The sequence below is a fragment of the Cavia porcellus genome, unplaced genomic scaffold (assembly GCF_034190915.1).
Source record: "Cavia porcellus strain 051 isolate PalLab524CR breed Dunkin Hartley unplaced genomic scaffold, mCavPor4.1 scaffold_23, whole genome shotgun sequence".
NCBI classification, from domain to species: Eukaryota; Metazoa; Chordata; class Mammalia; order Rodentia; family Caviidae; genus Cavia; species Cavia porcellus.
In genome coordinates, this window is record NW_026947506.1 from 28,964,772 (window position 1) to 28,984,972 (window position 20,201).

The 20,201-nt window shown below is 40.3% G+C and overlaps 1 protein-coding gene and 1 non-coding gene across 3 annotated transcripts in view; both read left to right on the forward strand.

Annotated features, from left to right (window-relative positions):
- Positions 1–20,201, forward strand: part of Herpud2 (HERPUD family member 2) — a 37,290-nt gene that overhangs the window by 15,183 nt on the left and 1,906 nt on the right. For both annotated transcript variants that reach the window (XM_063233969.1, XM_063233970.1), the window contains exons 2-6: positions 5,400–5,477; positions 8,587–8,700; positions 11,192–11,346; positions 18,819–18,938; positions 19,753–20,067. In XM_063233969.1, coding sequence (XP_063090039.1) covers positions 5,400–5,477; positions 8,587–8,700; positions 11,192–11,346; positions 18,819–18,938; positions 19,753–20,067 — 782 coding nt within the window. The remainder of the gene's footprint in view (positions 1–5,399; positions 5,478–8,586; positions 8,701–11,191; positions 11,347–18,818; positions 18,939–19,752; positions 20,068–20,201) is intronic.
- On the forward strand, positions 5,807–5,909 carry LOC111756942 (U6 spliceosomal RNA). The gene has a single exon (XR_002791336.1). It is a non-coding gene; the product is annotated as a U6 spliceosomal RNA (small nuclear RNA).

Here is a 20,201-nt window from a genome sequence, read left to right on the forward strand (position 1 = left end):
CTGCCTCAGCTCCTGAGTGCTGGGATTACAGGCATGCACTGCCATGCCTAGCTGTTTTTAAGTTTTTTCAGACAAAATCTTACTAGGCTAACCAGAAGTCGAGATCCTTGTGCATCAGCCTCCTAGGTGCTTGGATATCAGGCCTGTACCACCAGGCCCAGCTTCTCCTTTTCTCTTGAGTCTATCCCATTTAGGTTTTACTGCCACTCCGAGATTGCTTTCACCAGCATCACTAATGATCTTGTTGAACAGTTTGGTGGGGATGTGGAGATGAATAGGAAAGTGTAATACACTTGTAATAACAAAAGCCAGGAAACACAGGAATACCCGCTAATCGGTTGTACTTCTGTATAATGGATCATTATGCATCCATCAAAAAGAACGAGAAACCCATCTCTGTACTGCTAAGGTGTGGCCTCCAGGGAAAACAAGGGGCTAAAAGTGGGCAGAGAGCACTATCTTTTACGTCAAAGGAAGAAGCGATGAGAACGCATGTCTGAATGTTGTGTTATGAAGATGAAATAATGGAGGGTGACCCAGAACTACCAGGCAGAGGGACAGGGGCAGACACTGGAGCTCTTTGCTCTAAAGCTTTTACCATTCCATGCATATTGCATATACCTTTAGGAGTCCAAGATAAACAGGAAAAATACCCTAAATGGAAACATAAGAATTTAGCAATATCAGGATGTGATATAACTATAAGAAGAATTCTTTCAAGTTACTTGGAAACACAGTATTTTGATGAGTATCCTCAGTAGCTTATATCCTACGGACAGAAAAGAGCTATAAGAAATCTTACATTTCATTTAGTGTTGTTAATAACAGCCGTATTATTCTGAGATTATGTAGGGTAGGCTGAAATTAGTAAGCGCATTTGCAAATGGAAAGTTCATTAATGTCATTGACAAGAATGTGTTCAGAATGAGAGAAGATACAAAGTAAAAATGATATAAAGGGAAATATTAATCTGAACTTGAAATTTAACTTCTTTGTTTAAAAAAATATTTTTTAGCTTTGTTCCTTGAAGAACCCTAGAAGTAATGAATGACAAGTGAAAAATAAGCACTCCTGAGTCTCAGGTTTTGGCCTGCAGCTCCCATGGGCCCTTAGAAAGAACCCAGGCTCCTGGAGCAGTGGCTGATGCTGGGTCTGGGTCACGAAGTGTGGAGGGGAGCCTGGGGCAGGTTGTGTCTGAAAGCAAGCAGGCGGTGAGAGTAGGCACAGGTTCTGTCAAAATGTACTGGAGCCAACTGGAAGATGTTCCTACTGGCCAAAGATGGCACACGTTAGTACACTGAAAAACAGGAGTTTACAAGCGGATATTGATGCTTCAGAAACCAAAACAAAATCTCCAAACCCTCAGTGGGTACTTGTAGAGGTTGCCTGTGCTATCAGTCTGAACACTGATAAAGGGAAGGAAGGAGTGGTGTGTCTTTGCTGCTTTTCTTCCCCAGGCTGGGTAACCAAATGGTTGGTAAGGTAAGTTCTTTTAGAAGAATTATTTCTAATAAATATAGAAGGAATTGTAGAATTAGAAAATAACCGTCTTTTACCCCAGTGAAATAATAGACCCAGGTAGTTGAATGTAGGTAATTCATAAAATCAGTGGGAGCTTTTTAAGGAGTAAGTCAGGCTGACGGTGTGTGGGCCTCCTGATCACTCTGAGCATTCCTAAAAGTTGATCATGCATCCTGCGTGTACCGGTGATGGTACACAGAGTACATAGCACCGCTACAAGATTCCCTTGGCACAGAAAAAGGAACCAGCCTAATCCGCCCTCTCCATGTAACTCCTGCAGTGTGGAGTACCAGCAGGGCACAGCCAGCTCTCACCTGGAAATTCTGTAAGGCAAACAACATGGCTTGTTTCATCATTATCAGGAAAAGTTCAAAGAAAGTAGAGATAATAAACCAATTTTGTATGTGAACCTTGTTTGAATTGTGATTCAGACAAATAGTCTCTATAGTTTTTTTGAGCAGGTGGAGAAAGGTGACCTGTACCGAATGTTTTATAGCAAGGAATTACTCTTTTGTTGTATGCCGTAACATTGTGGCTATTAAAAAAAACTATTCCAGATACATACTCAGTCTTTTCAGGTAAGAAAAGGGGATGCGTGGTATTCGCTTTAAAATATTCTGGACTCAGAGAGGAGGGAACAAGTGGAGGGAGAGAGGGGAGAGAGAAGGAAAGGAAAGAGGAAAGAAGAAACAAGAGTAGCAGAATGCTGGCAGTTGTTGAAGCCGGGTCCTTGGCAGCCCTTGAAGATGGCCCCTGGGAATTCATTTTATTTCCTCCACTGTGTGTTATGTGTGAGACTTTCTGTAGTAAAATTAAAAAAATTTTAAAAGGCTTATGTCGTTTTACAGAGTGGTGATATGACATAGAATGTCTGTGAATTAAATGTTTAGTCTGCTGGAAACTGATGGTTTATAACACTCAAGATACTTCTTTAGGTTCTAGTGGAAGTAATACATTATAGGAATTAGTAAAACATTAATAGTTCATTTTGGCCAGAAGTTAAGTAATTCATTATTGTCTTAATAGTTAACTTACATTTATATAGTTTACATTCAGTGACTATAAAGATACAGGGAAGGGAAACCCTCAATTTCTCCTACTGTAACACTACAGAATACTTCTCTGACTGCTGGTCACCAGTCTGAGGGACTTCTCTGCCACCAGCAAGCAAGAAACTGCAGATGGTTTTCCTGTAGACAGAAGCTGGTGTCCTCTATTCAGCTCAGTTCTGACTGTATCTGGAGATCCCACAGGTTGAGGCACATTCTAAGAGATGCCTCCACCTCAGAAGCTGGTCAGGCACCGGCTGTGGCCCTCCCTCTGACCAGCCACTACAAATCGGGTTCCAGAACCTGCCTCCTCGCATTTGATTAATTTGCTAGAACAGCGCCCAAAACTAAGGAGGACACTTACATTTGCCCTTTGGCTGCAAAGGATATTACAGAGGATTCAGATGGACCACCAGATGGAAGAAGTAAGGAATGGGAGCAGGGGTGGCACAGAGCTTTGACATCCTCTCTGGGTGTGCTACCCTCTAGGACCTCTTCGCTGAGATTCCAAAGACTTAGGGGCCACGCGGCAGGAAATGGAGTGAAGACCAAATCTGTAATTTATAGCCTCACAGGGCCTCTCAGTGGTCCTATGTATTGATTGAAGTTTTAAGACTTGTGGTACCTATTTTAAACTCCTGTGTTGTTTTGGGTTGCTTATAGTAAGAATTTGTACTTACACATTTTAAGAATGGTACACTCAATTTGCTTCCAGGGGAAGCTAGATTGTTCCTAACAGTTAAGTATTGTGGAAGGATAACCTTTCTCTTGGTCTCTTTGGGTGTAAGGATGCCCAAACCACAGATCTTACTCAGTATGACAATTTGTATTGTGGCTGTTTTTAATATGTGGCCATTTTGTTGTAGCCATGTTGTATGTATTGTCTATTTGAAAATTTTTATAGTTGTGACTTGGGACTTGGATTTGGGTTTTCATTTTAACGCTTAATACAGCTAATATTGAATTATTTTAGTAGAAATCAAGGAATAGTTGTGTTATGAGCAAGCTATGTCACTAACAGACCAGGGACGTTTGTGTCTTTTTCACAGTGTTATCCATAAATTCATGACCTATATCAGTTTCTTCAGCCTTATCAGGCCGGGGACTGAAGATTCATTCTTTCACTTGATGGCCAGTGAGCCAGGCGATTGCAGGTTCTTTCCTTCCAGTCTTAATTGCTAATGTCTGTAACACTCAAGTCACACATCCTACTCCATTGAGTAATACACAGATTACAGAACAGCGAGGAGAGGGTTAACGGTGGCTGGAGGACTTGAAGAGAAGAAACTGCTGCCAAGGCGGGGGTCTGCAGGGATGCGGGATGTTACTAGATGGCCAGATCAGACTGCTGACGGGCCGAGCTGCTTGGAGGAGGCTCCAGGCTGCTGGGGCGCAGTTGGTCAGAGCCTGAGTCTGGACAGCAGGCAGTTGGCATGGGCTGCGTGGAGCAGGGAGATGGAGCTGAGCTGAAGCCGAGGCACACAGCTGGAGTTCATTGTCAACTTCATGACATGCTCCCCAGGTGGGCTGATGTGATGACAGGTCAGTGTGACACTGCCAGTCCCCAGTGCTGGGTCTTGTCCTCTGATAAGATCTAGCAAGAGGGTGTGCGGTTGGTTGTTCTGATGTGTTTGACAAGCTCCCTGGCTTGGTTTTGTCTGCTGTAACTTAGGTATTAGATGCCTCATGCAGCTGTGTGACCTTGGTTTAATTTGGTAAGTTTACAGGTGGCAATTTTATATTACTGACATAAATTTATCAGTTTGTGCTTGACTGCTGTCTACTGGAAGTTGTTCTTTTTTTTTCCGTAAGTTTGATGTGTCCAACTTGCTGGCCGTGGTTTGTTTGCACAGGTGAGTTACTAGGTTATCCTGTGAACACTTTTGCACTCAAAATGAAGCAAACTGCTGTTGTATAAAATGGAGTCACTCAGAGCAGGGCACAGCCTAAAAACTACTCTTTGGTAGAGCATGGAGTAACTCACAGAGGTGTGCAGCCCGCTTGCTACTGTGTGCACCGAGCTAATGGTAGTGCTAACAGTGGACAGGGGCAGATTTTATTAAATATGAAATATGACAAGTAACCAGAACATACATTTGTTTTGAGTTGCATATAGAGATGACAACTGCGTATTTATGCATTCATGTTGATTTTTCATTTGTTTTGTTTTTTTGAGATAGGGTCTTGCTGTGTAGTTCAAGCTGGGCTTTAGCTCACAATGATCCTCATGCCTCAGCCTCCTGAGTGCTGGCCCACCATCCCAGGCTTACTTTTTCTTTAGTCTCACATTTTTGAAAATGTGTAAAGGTATTTGTGAGAGTGGCAGGAACAATAAAAGCTAGAATAGTTACCTAAAGTTAGAACTGAATTCAAATGGCCCCAGAACTAAAACCAATACATTGTTCTGAATTGTTCATAAGAAGAAAATAAGTCTTATGTGTATATTTCAGATTAAAAGTACTGACAATACAAACTAACTGATGATCTTAAAATTTTACACTGTGATTAGAAATCAAAGGCCAACTATGTTCATTTGTTTAATGTTGAGTTTTAATGATAGTCATACTTGCATTGCATTACAACTGAAAAGACAAATTTGTAATTTACTATTTTGCTAACTTTTAAAAATATGGTAATTACCTGTGTTTTATTATAAATATGCTGCCATTTTCTGAGCTCTTAAATATCTTAAGTGGGACTTTGAAAAACAAATATTCTTAAACTTTGTCAGTTTTCTGCTTCTTTGTCCCTAAAAGGAATTGTGTTTTTTCCAAGTTTAAATTTGTGTAATTAGAGAAATTGAATTCTTTTCTTTATCCCATTTCTCAGTTGACGAAGGATCAGAGATTGGTGTATTCGGGCAGACTGCTTCCCGATCATCTGCAGCTGAAAGACATTCTCAGAAAAGTAAGCTTTTCTTCCACTTGAAACCAATACACAGTTAGAATGTGAGAGATGTGTCCTGTTCTTATTTAAGGTCAACTCTTTCGGGTAGCATTACAGGTAAAAATTAAGTTAGAAAGTGAACGGCCTGATAAATTTCTGATTAGTTCAAGTAGCTATTGCAATTTATCTGATAGGTGAATTTGAAATAGGATTATATATTTGCATCCAGATATTTGTTATCTTTGTAGGAAAAGAACACTATTGCCTTTTAGTAGTGTAAGAGTAGAATGTCCAGGTAGTGGTGAAAGATTGACTGAACAATCTTTCCTGTAAATCTTTTGTCCAAACTTGTGCTTGCTTCGGCAGCACGTATACTAAAATTGGAACAATACAGAAAAGATTAGCATGGCCCCTGAGCAAGGATGACATGCAAATCTTTTGTCCCAACTTGTTGGTGTTTTAGTACAGATTGCTCGCACTGGGAGTTAACTGCAGGACAGGAAATAGAATGAAGTTGAATTGGTGTACTCATTAGCAAGCTTTCTGATGTCCAGAGTTAAAATATATTTCAACATGGAATTTTGACAATATACTTGATGTTAATTATTTTAATGGCAGCTTTTAGCTTGTATTTGTAAAGTTTATATTTTTCAGGACTTTTTAGCACTTGGAATGCTGTATTTTGCTTTTGAATATAGAAGACTTGAGTAGCTTTGTATTTTGCATATAATTTTTGGCTTAACTATTAATATTGTTCTTGATATTCTGATATAATTTAGAAGATCTATTTTTAATCTGTATATTTATGATCATCTGTGGAAAGCTGAAAAAAAAATCTTGTTCTAACATACTCCTTCTGTGTAGGTGGTTGACATTTTGGCTTTGCCAGTATGACTTCTGTCATTTTTATTATGTGGTTTCATATAGTTTGAAGTGTTTAATCTGTACCTCCTCAAAAATGGTACAGTTTCTCTCTTTTTACAGTAGACTTTATTTTATTTTTTAATTTTTTTTGTCTTTTTTTGAGATAGGGCTCACTATACAGTTCAGGCTGGCCTTGAACTCACTTTGTAGCCCAGGCTGGTCTCGAACTTGCAACAATCCTCCCACTTCAGCCTCCCAAGTGCTGGGATTACAGGCATGAGCCACCACGCCTGGCTAGTAGACTTTATTTTTTAGAGCAGTTTAAATTTTGAGCCAAATTGAATGAGAAGCCCAGAGATTCTTCCTGCGTTCCTTGACCCCATCCATGCATGGCTTGTGCTACTATTGATGTCTGCACCAGAGCAGTACAGGTGCTATGATCATGAACCCGCATCGCCACGTTATCCTTCCATGTCTGCAGTTTATGTCATGGCTCGCTCGTGGTGGTGGTCATCCCGTGGGTCTGACAAATGTGTAATGACAAGTCCCCACCATTATAGCCTGCTTGGAAGTTTCAAAGGCCTTAAATAGTCCTAAAGACCCCTGTGTTCTGCGTGTTTTTTCTCCTATTGTTATATTTTGCTTTCTGTTCTTTGAAAATACAGATGCATTTATTATTTTATCTCAAGGGCAGCTTGAACAACCTGCATGTGAATACTTTTTCAAAGGCTTTCGGTGTTAGAAATTAGTTCAGATAAGATGACAAAATAAAAACTGCTGAGGGCTGGGGATTTAGCTCAGCGACATAAGGTACCTGCCTGGTGAGTGCGAGGTCATGAGTTCGATCCCCGGTACCAACAAATAAGATAAAAACATACAAATAAAAACTGCTGAAAGAACTGTTGGGCCCCTATGTCATACATTTCGGGCAGCATGTTTACATTCTGAATAGAACTTTGAGCTGTTTTTGTAGCTTCAAAGAAATTAAATACTGCCATTAACTTTATCTGCTTCAGTATAAAATGTTTTATAGAGTCAATAAACGCTGTGAGTTACCTGTGATTAGTGTGACCGTTTGGAACTATGTACGTGTGTGAGTGTGAACATCTTACACTTGGATGCTTTTTACTCTTCTGTACTCAGGAGCTAAGAAATGAGCAAGTTCAGCCTGCCCTGCTCAGCTTCTCTCCTACTGCGCTGTCTCGGTGCAGCCTTTCCTCAGCATTCTTACCCGTTAACTTCTTTCTCAGAATGCCTAAAGCAGTGGTAGTTGGTACCGCTCAGCTTTCTGTAAAAGACTGCTTTGTGTATTTCTCTTGTGCTCTAATCCACTAGTCTAATCTCTTCATACCGCGAACCTCTAAGGACAGTGCTGACCTTAGCTTTCTTGGATTCACCTGAGAATTCAAGCATAATTCTGGGTTCATGGTAGGCCGCTGCTAATCAAGTCTTAGTTTTTAGTAGGTTTGCTTCCTTTTTCACCACTGGGCATCTTTTCTTCCTGCCCTCTTTATCATTCATTTGTTATTCTTTTTGTTCTCTCTCTTTCTCTTTTTTTTTTTAAAGCACTGATTCATCGTTTTTCTCAATTTTCCTTTATTTGCTTTTATTTCTCCATCCTCTTTGTTTTGCATTTAAGTATAAATATATGCATGATCTCACTGAGCTTAAAATGCTAACCTTCATCATAATTTACATTGTTTTCCTTCAACCATGGTTGTAGGATTGTGGAAACACGGAATATTTACAGAATGCAGAACACATGTATCTTTATATTTGTGTATGAATGTTACAGATAAAAATATTTGACTTAAAACAGTAAAAGGCTGTACTTCACCTTGATAAAATTGAGGAAATGAGAGCCCTATGAAATGACTTGGATTTCTTTTATCAGTACTGATGCTCACTATTCACTGTTTGTGGGCCTAAGCTTCAAGGTGACTTTCATAGGTGAAAGTTAGGTGCTCAAGGGAACTGTGCAGCATTGTTTGCTTCAAGACTGCTTGATATGCAAAGAAATTTTTTTTAATGTTAGTTACTGAGTAGTTACTCAATATTTAGACCTTTTTTCAAGCATGAAGAAAAGACATTCAATTCAAAAGGCAAATAATAAAATGGTAAACTCAGCTTCAAATATGACAGTTTATTACTAATAAAATGGCTAGTCTAAAAAGGAACTTAATTTTTGAGTTGAGTATTTCAACTTAGCTACTGACTTGTACATTTCCTAATGTAACCTTTTAAATGTAATCTTCTTTAATTTTAGCAAGATGAATATCATATGGTGCATCTAGTATGTACTTCTCGGACTCCTCCCAGTTCTCCAAAAGCCAGCACCAATAAAGAAAATCATGAAACGTTGGCATCCAGCAGCAGTTCTGTGAGTTGTCTTGGGTGAAGAAAATATTAAAGTTGTCTGATTCTCCTTTTTACCTCTAAAAACTAAAGGGAAAACTGAAGAACTGGAACTTGGAAATTTTGAAGTTGTTTTGAATAGCTAGGAGAAGGATTTGAATTTGTTTTAGAGCTGTAATATACAATGCTATCTTGAAGCTTGTTTACCGTGAGTTATAATATTTGGAAAGGCAGGTCAATAGGATAGCCAGTCTCCATATGTTTAATCACTGAAATAATTAGAAAACAGTATTGTGATGTGGATCAATAGTGTAGATACTCAGGTCAGTGAAGTTTCAGAAATATTAAGACACTTTGTGTAGTGTACTGTGTTTTGTCCAAGATAGATTTCATTGTTTAAATTCCAAGTTACCTTAAATGTTCTTGACATAGATTACTTGATCAAAGGTTTTGTGTTTTTTTTTTTTTTTTTTTTTTAAAAACCACTGGGTTGAGTGCATATGTTCAACAGCAGAGGAAGAGTTATTTAATGTACTTGTCTCTTTTGGACTTGGATGTTAATCTCACCTTTTTTAGTTTTCCTACTGCCTAACGTTGGTTTAGAAAGTTTTTATAAGTTGCACTCTTCAATTTAGACATTTTCTATAAGTTTGGAAGACATTGGTCCAGATTATTTTATGTTAAATTATGTTCGACTCCATGAAAGTTTTGTATTACATGTGTCGGGGTGAGGGGATGTTGACTGAGAGGCAGCTTATTCTAACTGCTTGGGAAACTAGAGAATTTATATTCTGCACATTCTGCTTTTCTTGAAAAGAATGTAGTTAAGTCTTGAGGGGATGAGTGGCAGGAGTGACACCTAGTTGAAATTATTTCCTAGTAGATATTAGTTAACTGCTTCTTTGCTATATTTAGTCAATTTGGTCTCCATGGTAAGTATTCTCTAGCACTGGCCATAGAAATGTAGCTTACATTAAACTGAAATATGCCTTGTACAATACCCAAGGATCTTCATAGGCTTTCTGCATTGGCATAAGAAGAAACAAATATTGGCATTGGCTTGCAATTTTGTGTGTAGCCTTTGTATACAGTAGCAATTCTTCTATTTTTATTAGGCAAGAACCCCGTGACTGATGTCTGTAGTGATTTTTCAGTGATAATTTTGTGTCATTAGTATGCATACATTTTTTGTGTTATAAAAATCTAAAAAGGATCAAAGGAAAGTTAAGTTGAATTTTCCTAAATTTTTCATGGCTTAGAAATTTCAGAGGGATTACAAAATGTGTTTAAGAAAATCTAACCATGTGTTTTAAAAAGTCTCATAAACGTTCTAAGACTAAGGTTGGAAATCATTAATTCCAGAGAAATTGGGCTGAGCGGAAGAGCTAGCAATTTTTTGTCTACTAATTATGTTAATGAACACCATGTTATGATGTTCCTTTTAATGAGAAAGCTTGCCCTAAAAGGCCTTCCCCAGTTTATGTCCTGAAGAATGAGAATATTTAGTCTGTTCTTTGTGCAAAATAACATCTTAAAGCTGTTGTTAAGAAACTTGTGTGCCTAGGACCTTTTCTAGGCCAGAGTTTAGGAAAGTAGATATAAAAAAGGAGATCCTTTCAATTGGTAGGCAATACAGGTAAACTATTATTTTGTAAAACTGGAGAGGATGTTAAAATAATATTGTATGCAGCTTTTTAAAGTGAGAGAACTGAAATTATATAAAATATAATTATGGTTTAAGTTTATACAAAACTCTTGATAAACTGTTTTCTAGCAGCAACAAATTGAGGTGGTCTTCCAGGAATTACATTATTTAAGATTATTGGATCCATGAATTATTGACTTCATTTGAACATGAGAATTAAGAAGTCCTGATGGATATCTTGTTTATTTTATAAAAATAACAGTATTTGAAATAGTACCTGCAAACTATTAAAATTTTAGAACTGAAAGGAATTTTGAAGATCTAGTTCAATTTCATTTTCTCTAAGAAAGCAGAGACTCTTGAGAGGTTAAGTGAATCATTATGGTCTTTGTCAATGCCAAAGACAGTATCAGAGTCTAGATCTTTTGATTCCCAGTATGTTTAGTATGTTAAACAAGTATGTTAGCAATAGTATGGTATGTAGTACCTGGTGCATAAGAACTGTTTAAATAACTCAGTAAGCAGTAATATTTATTGAGCACTTCTGTTAGGCATGGTGAAAGGAGCTTTGCATACATTGATTGAATCTATACAATTTAGTGTGCAGTTTATATATATTATTATCCTGTTATTCAGCTTTGTCTCATTGATAAATGCGATAGTATTGTTTGAGCAGTTTTGACTTTCTAATCTTTTAAATCCTATTAAAGTTAAAATAGCTGTTATATTGAATATAAGGTTCATATCAGTAAATTTGCAAAATTCAGTTATTTTACAGAGGGATTTCATGAATATATTTTTAGCATGTCTGTAATCTCATGACTGCAGTGAATTAAATCTCCTTGAAAAAGTAATTACATTTTGTTTGTAGAGTTCAGATCATTCAGGATCGACTACACCATCGTCCAGCCAAGAAATGTTATCCTTGGCCGCTGGTTCTTCATCAGAAGGATTGAGGCAGCGTGCCCTCCCACAAGCACACACCAACCCAGCACAGAGTCATCAGTTTCCATATGTAATGCAAGGGTAGGTGTTATTATCTTACCTGTGGGTCATGACCGAGGTCCTTAAAAAAATACTTTTGGTTTTTATTGTACCTCTTTGCAGTAATTAACATAGACTTGAAATTTATCATGTATCTGCTTTATGGTTTGAGAACTAGAGGGCTAAGGAGAGCAGCGCTTTAGAAAGCTGGTTGTGCATGAGGATCATCTTGAGAGCATGCTTCCCAGTCTTTAACGTTCCTGCTAATCACTGGGGATCTTGTTAAGATGAAGGTTCTGCTTCAGTAGGTCTGATGAGGCCTGAGATTCCCATTTCTAGCAAATGTGCAGCTGATGCTGATGCTTCTGATGCGTGGAGCACACTGAATAGCAAGCACCTGTGTAACTGAAGTCACTTCTTTCTTCCTGTCTCAGTATCACTAGAGAGCTCCTTAGGCAGCAGATGAGTGAGGGGGCATATACTCGCAGTCTGTTTTTAAAAAGCTCTGCAGACCAGCTGACTTGGAGGGACCATATTATTTAATTGACTTTGCAAGCCTCAAGCCAAGCAACTTTTTGAGGACAACAATGTGCAATATAGTAACTATTACAGATTTCCTACTGTTTTATCTTGTTTTGATTGTATAGTTTTATTTTCTTTAAAATTGAAATTTAAAAAAAAAGCTCTGCAGGTGGTTCTGATCAAGCAGGTTTAAGCAGGTGTATTAGTTGTACCTGACAGCAGCGTCTTAAGAGATGAGAGGCTTATTGTGGCTCACAGTTTCAGAGGTCTCTGTGCATGCGTGGTCATTTGCTCCAAGGCGGAAATAGCAAGGTGGAGGACCTAGCAGAGGGAAGCTCTTCAACTCACGGAACACGGAAGCAGAGAGAGAAGGGAGGAGTCCTGCACATCCCTGCTCCCAGTGACCACATTCAAGCAGGCCCCATCTCCAAACAGGAGACTTTGGGGGACATTTTAATTTCAGCCTTAACACCAAGTGACAGGTAGGTTAGAGTAAAGCCATGTTGGCGTACAAGGATGTGGCACCATTGCGGTGTATCCGGAATCTCTGCTGTGCTGAGAGTTTCTGTGGAAGAGGTTCCTTAGGAAGCTTGCCGTGGTTGCCTTCTGCTCTGCTGTCACCTCAGGCCTCTTGAGTTAGGCAGGTGTCTGGGAAGTGCAGCCAACAGCTGTGCTCCACCGTTCAGACAGTCTGCAGAATATGGACTTGGTGAATGTGGTTTGGGCCTCGACTGTGTCTGAAAGCACAGCACGTTGTGGAGTATTTTTTTCTCAGTTTTTGAAGTAAATAGAAGTAACAGGCAGTGGTACTTTTTTTGCACTGTAACCTCCAGCTGGGTGGCTGCGTGGGTCGAGGTCCAGGTCTGAGATGGCAGCCTGGAGAGGAGGGAAGGGCAAGGACCCAGAGTGGTGATGTCCTGCAGGGGGAGGGGAGCAGCTACCCACTGCTGTGCCAACGAGTGTAAGCATTCAGGTACTTTCATCTGAATTCATGCCTTAGGATAGAAACCCAAAGCTGAATATATAGAAAAATATCTTAAATGTGAAGTCTTTCCTGCCAAAACGAGTGTTTAGATGGTGCTGGATCTAGGTTGCAGGTTAAAAAGTCATGTTCTCAGAGTTTATGTGATAGAGCAATAACTTAAAATAGTGTTTTATAATGTTGATTTTTTTTTTTCCCCCCTTGGGCAGCAGACAGTCCAGTTTCTCTTTGTTGGTACAGAGTGATTTCACTTACATGGGTCATGATGGAAGGTGGGAGTATTACAGATAAGCCTAGGAAGATGTACATGGTGGATGTCTCTGGATGAGAAGATTTGCAGATGTGTCTCGTATTTATAGTGATTGCATTTGTAATAAGAAACACTCAAAAGATTTCAGGTCTTTAGAATAAGACTATAAATATTGTGAAAATTTAAGTTGCTAAGGAAATCAGTAAAACATGGGAGACATTCAGCTCTTAGAGGTGCACTGAATGGATTAGAAAAACCTGAAACAGTATTTTTGGCAATAGCAAGTGTTAAAATGATGAGCAACAAAACTCGTCAAAGACGTTCAAGGTTCATGTAGGGGCTCTTTTACGGTATGGATAATACTTAGTGTCTGATGAGTGTTGCTTAGTGATCGCACAGATTCTGGGGTCAGCCTGCCTGGCTCACTCGCTTGGGCAAGTCTCTTACTGTACTTCGGTTTGCTCAGTATAGTAGTAGTTGTCTTGCAGGATTTCAGTGTGAGAGGAAAGAATATATGTGAAGTGCCACATAGTGATGTGTTAGTGATTACTTATGCATTCGTTCTTCTAAGTGAATGTTGTGTCGTCATTCAGCAAACCATGTGAAGGCATTTGGGAGCTTTGTATCCTGAGTCTTTCGAAGGAATGAGTGCCTGTATGAGGTGCTGAAAAATAAAAATAGTTTTGGAGAGTGTGCTTTTTGTGATTGACAAAGCAGTTGGGGAGAAACTTTAATAAATACGCTGTTTAGTTTAAGAGTGAATATGTTCTAACTTAGTACTCTCAGTGGCCATTTTTATTACTGAAGCCTTTGTATATCTGTCTTTAGGTAAATTTTGCTTAACATAGTCTTGGTCATAAAGGTGCCTGAGCAATAATTTAATGACCTTGAAACACTCTCCATCAAGATAAAAGCTCTGCTCCCCGTTTCCAAACTTTAGAACAGCTCGTGCTGAACTAATCTCCGTGGGAAACATGAGCAGAGCAAGCAAAGCAGGGTGTGCATGGCACCACACTGCTGTCCATTCGCAGAGTCACCCTGATGCAATTCCAACGCATGGACTCATTCTGTTGGTCAGCACATCTATTTATGTACTCTGACAGTTACTGCCTAATTTGTAAAATACCCAGTTTTTGTTTGTTTGTGTGTGTGGCAGGAATCAAGCCCAGGGCCGGGTGCTTGCCGGCGGCACTGTGCTGCTGCGCTGCACTCCCAGCTCCTCCAGTTTTATTTACTCAGTCTTTCTCCTGCAAAGTGTCAGCCTTGTTTTATAATAAATCTGAAAACTGCATGTTGCACCCTCCTCTCATATCTGATTTTTTAAAGTAAATAATATGTATAGCCCACCAATTTAGAAACAGCTTTTTATTTTCCTTTGACAGTACTGGGATTAAACCCAGGACCTAGCTACTCACACATGCTGGACAAGTGTTCCACCCTCAGCTATATCTCTTTATTTACTTTTACTTATTTTTATAATGAGACAGAGTCTTGCTAAATTTCCTGGGCTGTCCTCAGTCTCAGAATCCTCCCTCCTCACCTTCTCACCTTACCCTGAGTAGCCGCCTTTATAGGCATGGCTACTGCATCCAGCCTTACTAACATTTTCGTAAGTGTCCAGGACTCAGGCAGCTTGTAGTGTCAGCTGCAGGGAGGAGGACATGAAACCTGACAAATCTGTGTCTGACCCATTAAATCCCCGCCCAGAACTGGCAAACTTGGTTTTTTGCTCCTTTTCACCAGAGCCAGTTGGCCTGGAAAGTGTCGTCACCAGCCGCCCGGACCCTCGTCAAGCTGATCCTTGTTGCAGGGAGATGTGGGCCTTCTGTGGGCAAAGAGAGGCAGTGAGGAGCAGACAGGCAGTGTCTCTTCATCGGAGCTGTCCCAGACACTTGGCTGTGTATGCTTTTTCAATAGAAACATTCTTTTAACTCTGTTTTATTAACCTTTTTTGAAAAGCAAAACATAGGTTGGACATACTTTCACATCAAATACAAACCCACAGCATTTAAAATTTGTACAGTTTTCTTTATCCACTCTTCTGTTGGTACTGTGTTTGTAGGTTTTACTGTGTAGTGACTTCAGTGACATGTGACAGCACGTGCTACTTTTCTTGCTCACCATTCTGTCACCCAGGACACCCACAGCCACCAGGACAGCTCTATGTCAGACTGTAAGTCAGGTCAGGGCGGTTTCCCATTTCTCTTTCTCTGAGGATCAGAGAAAGGCTGAGTTCTCCTTGTGGAAAAGGCAGAAACACAAGGGGACAGGCTAAAGCCTTGTGCTGTTGTCACATTCACTGGAATTCTTTGGCCAAAGCTGTGTCCTGCAGTTACAACTGCATTGGGGTGAGATGCACTGCAGAAGTACATGCAGGCCTGTGCTGGAAAATGCTCAACAGCTGGCTTTTCCAGGATGAGATAAAGTTGTTGCTTTCTGTGGTATAAATGTACCCACCGTGGCCAATTTCAACTTGCTACGGTTGGCTCCCACAGTTCTTGAGCTTGTAGCAGTTAGCTCCCATGAGCCAGTGTGAGCCAGTGCCTGCCGGCTGGGCCACCAGATGGCAAGGGGTATGTGGTGTGTGAGCCCATGGCAGAGAAGGACTGAGATGGTCTTCCAGCCTAAATCTTAGGCTGAGTTTTTTCCCTACCCAACCTCACTGTAATCAACATTGCCACATGTTTCCCTAATGACAATTATTATCTTAGGACAGAGGATGAAAAAGCAATTCCTATTTTTGGAGGTACTTAAGACTTGTAAAATTATAGTAGTAACAGTTTACTCTGCCAGTAGTTATTGCTGAAGGATTTGTATTTATACACTTGCTTTACTTACCAGTGTGATACATTACACTGATACATTACCAGTGTCCTTGTTCCATTGAAAGTATGATCAAGGGGCATTTCTCTCTTCGTTTTATGAATTACTTGTTATGTTAGACTATTTAAAGGTTTGTGAATACTTTATATAAAAGCACAGAGTCTGGTCAGAGACAGAATAAGTGGCCGTTTTTTGTGTTAGTTGTTTGCTAAGAGAAAACATACAGGCATGGTGCCTCTTTATAACACAAGCAGAAGACTACACAAGGGTTTCTTCACTGTGTCTCCAAGCTGTCCAGCTGCCGTCCTCAGAGGCAGCATTTGTAGGGTTTCCCCTGTAGTATCCCAAGGACAAAATGTGCCTGCACAGGTGAGTGGGAGTGTTTGTGTGTGTGTATTTTAACTAAGTAACAACAGTTTCAGCCACAGTAGATTATATCTCATGTTTTCAGTAGCCATACAGATTGTCTTATATTTTTTCTGATACTAGGAATGGAACCCAGGGTTTTGTGCAAGCTAGGAAAATGGTCCACTACAGAGTTACTTCGTTAGTCCTTTGTAAAGAAGAAAAAAATTTTTTTGTGATAGATTCCTACTGTGTGGCCTAGACAGGTCTCAAACTTGTGATCCGGTTGCCTCAGCCATATCAGCAGCTGGGACTGTAGGTGTGTATCACTATGTTTATTATTTTTTTTTATTGAGGTTTTTTTCTTAATTGCATAACACATTGTTATGCTACCAATGCCAAAACGTGTTCAGATGCCCATTTTCATTTTATTCCTTCCCCAATTCTCTCACTGCCTAGAATACTTTGTCATTATTATTATGTTCATTATTTTTTAGTTTTATCTTTTTATTGCTTCATTGCGGAAAATTTAAGAAAGTGTATCTTTGTATACATACAGATACTCACATATATATGCACACAAATATGTAAATATATTCTCATTATCACACAAAGGGCAGCATATTATTCCTGTTCTTCTGCATCTTGCTTTTTAACAAATATCACTTAAATATTCAGTAAGATACTCCAAAAAAGTACAGAGGATCACTTTTTACAGCTGCATGCTAATTCGCTGGGTGCATAAACTATAACATCTGATCTCCTGTTGACAAATATTTGGGTTATTTCCTGTCCTTGTCATAATTAGTGCTAGGATGGATAGCTTTGTGTGTATATCCTTTCATGTTTTTGTCACATTTTTATTATTTTATATTCAGGATAGATTGCTGGAGGAAGGAATGGGTCAAAGTAGGTAGCTTAGAGAGTATATTCCCTCAGAGAGGAATTAAAATCAGGCATGTTCATCGTGGGGTAAGTGCAGTGATAAGGTTCTCAGAGTTTTAATTAATAATCTGTTGTATCTGTCTCCAGTTCCCCCCTCTAATAGGAGGAAGAGGAGGGGGAGCAGGTTTTCTGAGTGATTCTGTAGAGGGATAATTGTGTACAAAGGGCAGAGATATGAAGGCTTTTCCTTATTTCATATTTCTGTAAGCTAATTTTCAGAAGCAAAATTACTTGGACAGTTAACTGGGCATAAGAGAATGTTTTTTACAGGTCTTTATTTTGTAAAACTGTTTATTAAAGGCTTGTCCCAGTTTTTACTGCCAATTTTACTTGAATTTTACTTATACCCTTTGTCAATACTATATTTTCATTTAGTTTTTTTCTAACTTGGCAAATGATAAAAAGCTGTCTTTGCTTTAATTTGCATTTGGTGACCTAATTATTGTTTCTGTTTTATGAGGGTTTTTTTTGACAGGCAAGTGCTATACCGCTGAGCTATATCCCCGGCCCATGAGCTCTTTATGTAGAAAAGGTATTAATGAGTGTTGCAATTTTTTTCTAAGCACTGCGTCTAAATTTTGCAACTTTACTTCCTGTTTTTTTTTTTAATGTTGGGGATAGAACCCCGGGGCCTTTCCATGGTAGCCAGGTGTTCTACCACTGAGCTACACCCACCGGCTCTTGTCTCCAGATTTTGATATCAAACATGTTGGTTGCATTTTTCTTTCTTCTGTTGCTTATAAATTGGGAAAATCCTTTTCCCTCTAGAGTCTCTTGATGAGCTCTCACTTCATAAGCACTTTTAAATTACCACCGTGTGCATATGTGAACAATTTTCAGGGTATAAAATTGCAATTCATGAATTCATTCATTCTGAATCCACCAAACTAGCATCATCCCAAGATAAAATTCAAATAGTAGAAAGAGAAGGAGAGTTACTGCAAATGCATAAATTCATGTGTGTAACCTATAATTGGGTTGATGTCCATGAGTCCTCCAAATCTTGCCCTGGTACACTTTGAAGTTGTGTTCTGGGAGAAAAAAAATCAAAACAACCAACAATCCTGAACACAGTAACAACCCCCTGAGGAAGAGTCTATCATTAGTACCGTTTTAGAGAAGGGGAAAAAGAGGCGTTAGGAATACCGTGGGCTCTTCCAAAAGTTTTACTGAATAGAATTTCAGCCTACTTTATATATGCATAAAAATGTTTCGCTATTTATGTAGTTTTTTGTAATTTTTTATTTTATAACTAGTGCCTGTATTTTTAATGGTATTTTATTACTACTACTGTATAAAATATCATTGGCTAGTTCTCTTGTTAAAATAATTTGCTCATGAAGTTTACATTGAAGCTTTGGTTCATAAAAATTCTTTAAAATGAAAGTAGTTTTGGCTTTCTGTGCTGAAGCGAGAAGGTGACAAATGTTGGAGCTTGCCAGACATTTTGTAGGTGACTTGGAGTCAGGGTCAGCTTAAGTAAGACGTTCTGTTTTGTTTGAAGAAAACTGAGTATTTTTTTTCTCTCCTGTAAGATTTCAAAACATTTTGTGAATGACTGAGTTGTACTTCAGAAATAAAAAGCGGGGTACCAGATTCCAGCTTGTGAAGCCTTAACAGACTTCTTTTCCTTCCCCCTTTCCTCAGGAACGTGGAGCACCAGTTTCCCGGGCAGGCCGCCGCTCCCGTGCCCGCGTACCCGGCGCTCAGCCCGCTGCAGATGCTGTGGTGGCAGCAGGTGTACGCCCACCAGTATTACCTGCAGTAGTGAGTTCGCCAGCCCGCGGCCTTCGCCTCCTCCTTCTGGGATTAGTTTATTTCCAGTTTCAGCTCAGATATCTTGATTTGGGATTTCATTTGCTGATATATTTAATTAGTTACTGAAAATTATTACGAGAAAGAATTTGCAAACAACTCAGCAGCTACCAGAATTCTAAATTATTTGGCTGAAGGAAAAAGGCTTCACCTCCATTTCATGTCGGTTAAACCTGTTCCTTGCCCCTCTCTCTGATCCCTGGTGATGTGTAGCAGTGTCTGGATTGATACTGATTCGTAGATAGAGCTCACAAAAAATCAGGATTGGGGTTGAGGAGTTGTTGTCTAAAATGTGTTTATTATCTTCAAATGGTAGCACGAGTCATTTTTCACAAACAGTAGATACAGGGGATAATTACTCATTTTTTATATAAGCCTTTGAAAACATTTGGGGCTGGGGAGAGTCAGGGGACGAAGATGTCTATCCCGTGTAGAATAACAGAAGGGTGGTGAGCAGCGGAGCTCTGGACACTCATCACGTGCTTGCGAGGAGTGGGGTAGACAGGGCCGAGAGGCGCCCCACTGCCCGCGTCTCCGCCAGCACCCTCGCTGCCTGTGGAGAGGGCGCCCTCGCAGCTCTGCAGCCGCCACCCCACGCTGGGCACTGCTCCTCGCTGGGCACTGCTCCTCCCGGAGTTTGAGTGTGCCTAAGAAGGCGCAAGAGCTGTGGCTTTTCCCGTTAGGTTCCTAAGAAGGACCTGGGTCTCCTGGGAGGCGGTCACCCCACAGTGTGGTGAGCTGCTTCTTTCTCCGGTGCCAATTTCAGCCAAGCCGCGGTCTCGGCGCAGGCCACGCTGGGTGCCGGCGCAGCCCTGCCTCCCAGTGCGCAGCCTTTAAACCTGGCCCGCGCTCCCGGAGAGGAGCCCGCGCCGGCCCCAAACCTGGACAACCAGGCGGCGAACGAGAACGTTCCCGTGAACGCGCAGGGCGGCCCCGCGCTCAACGAGGATGACTTCAACCGCGACTGGCTGGACTGGGTGTACACCTTCTCCCGCGCCGCCATCCTCCTCAGCATCGTGTACTTCTACTCCTCCTTCAGCCGCTTCGTCATGGTGATGGGCGCCATGCTGCTGGTGTATCTGTGAGTGATGCTTGCTTGCTTCCTGGCCCTCCCTCGGTGGCCGTGAGCCGGTCCAGCACAGCCCCTGGCGTGCTGTGAGCGCAGGCGGGAGGGTGGTGAGCGCTGCCGGGGCTGTGCTGAAGAAGAGTGTTGGT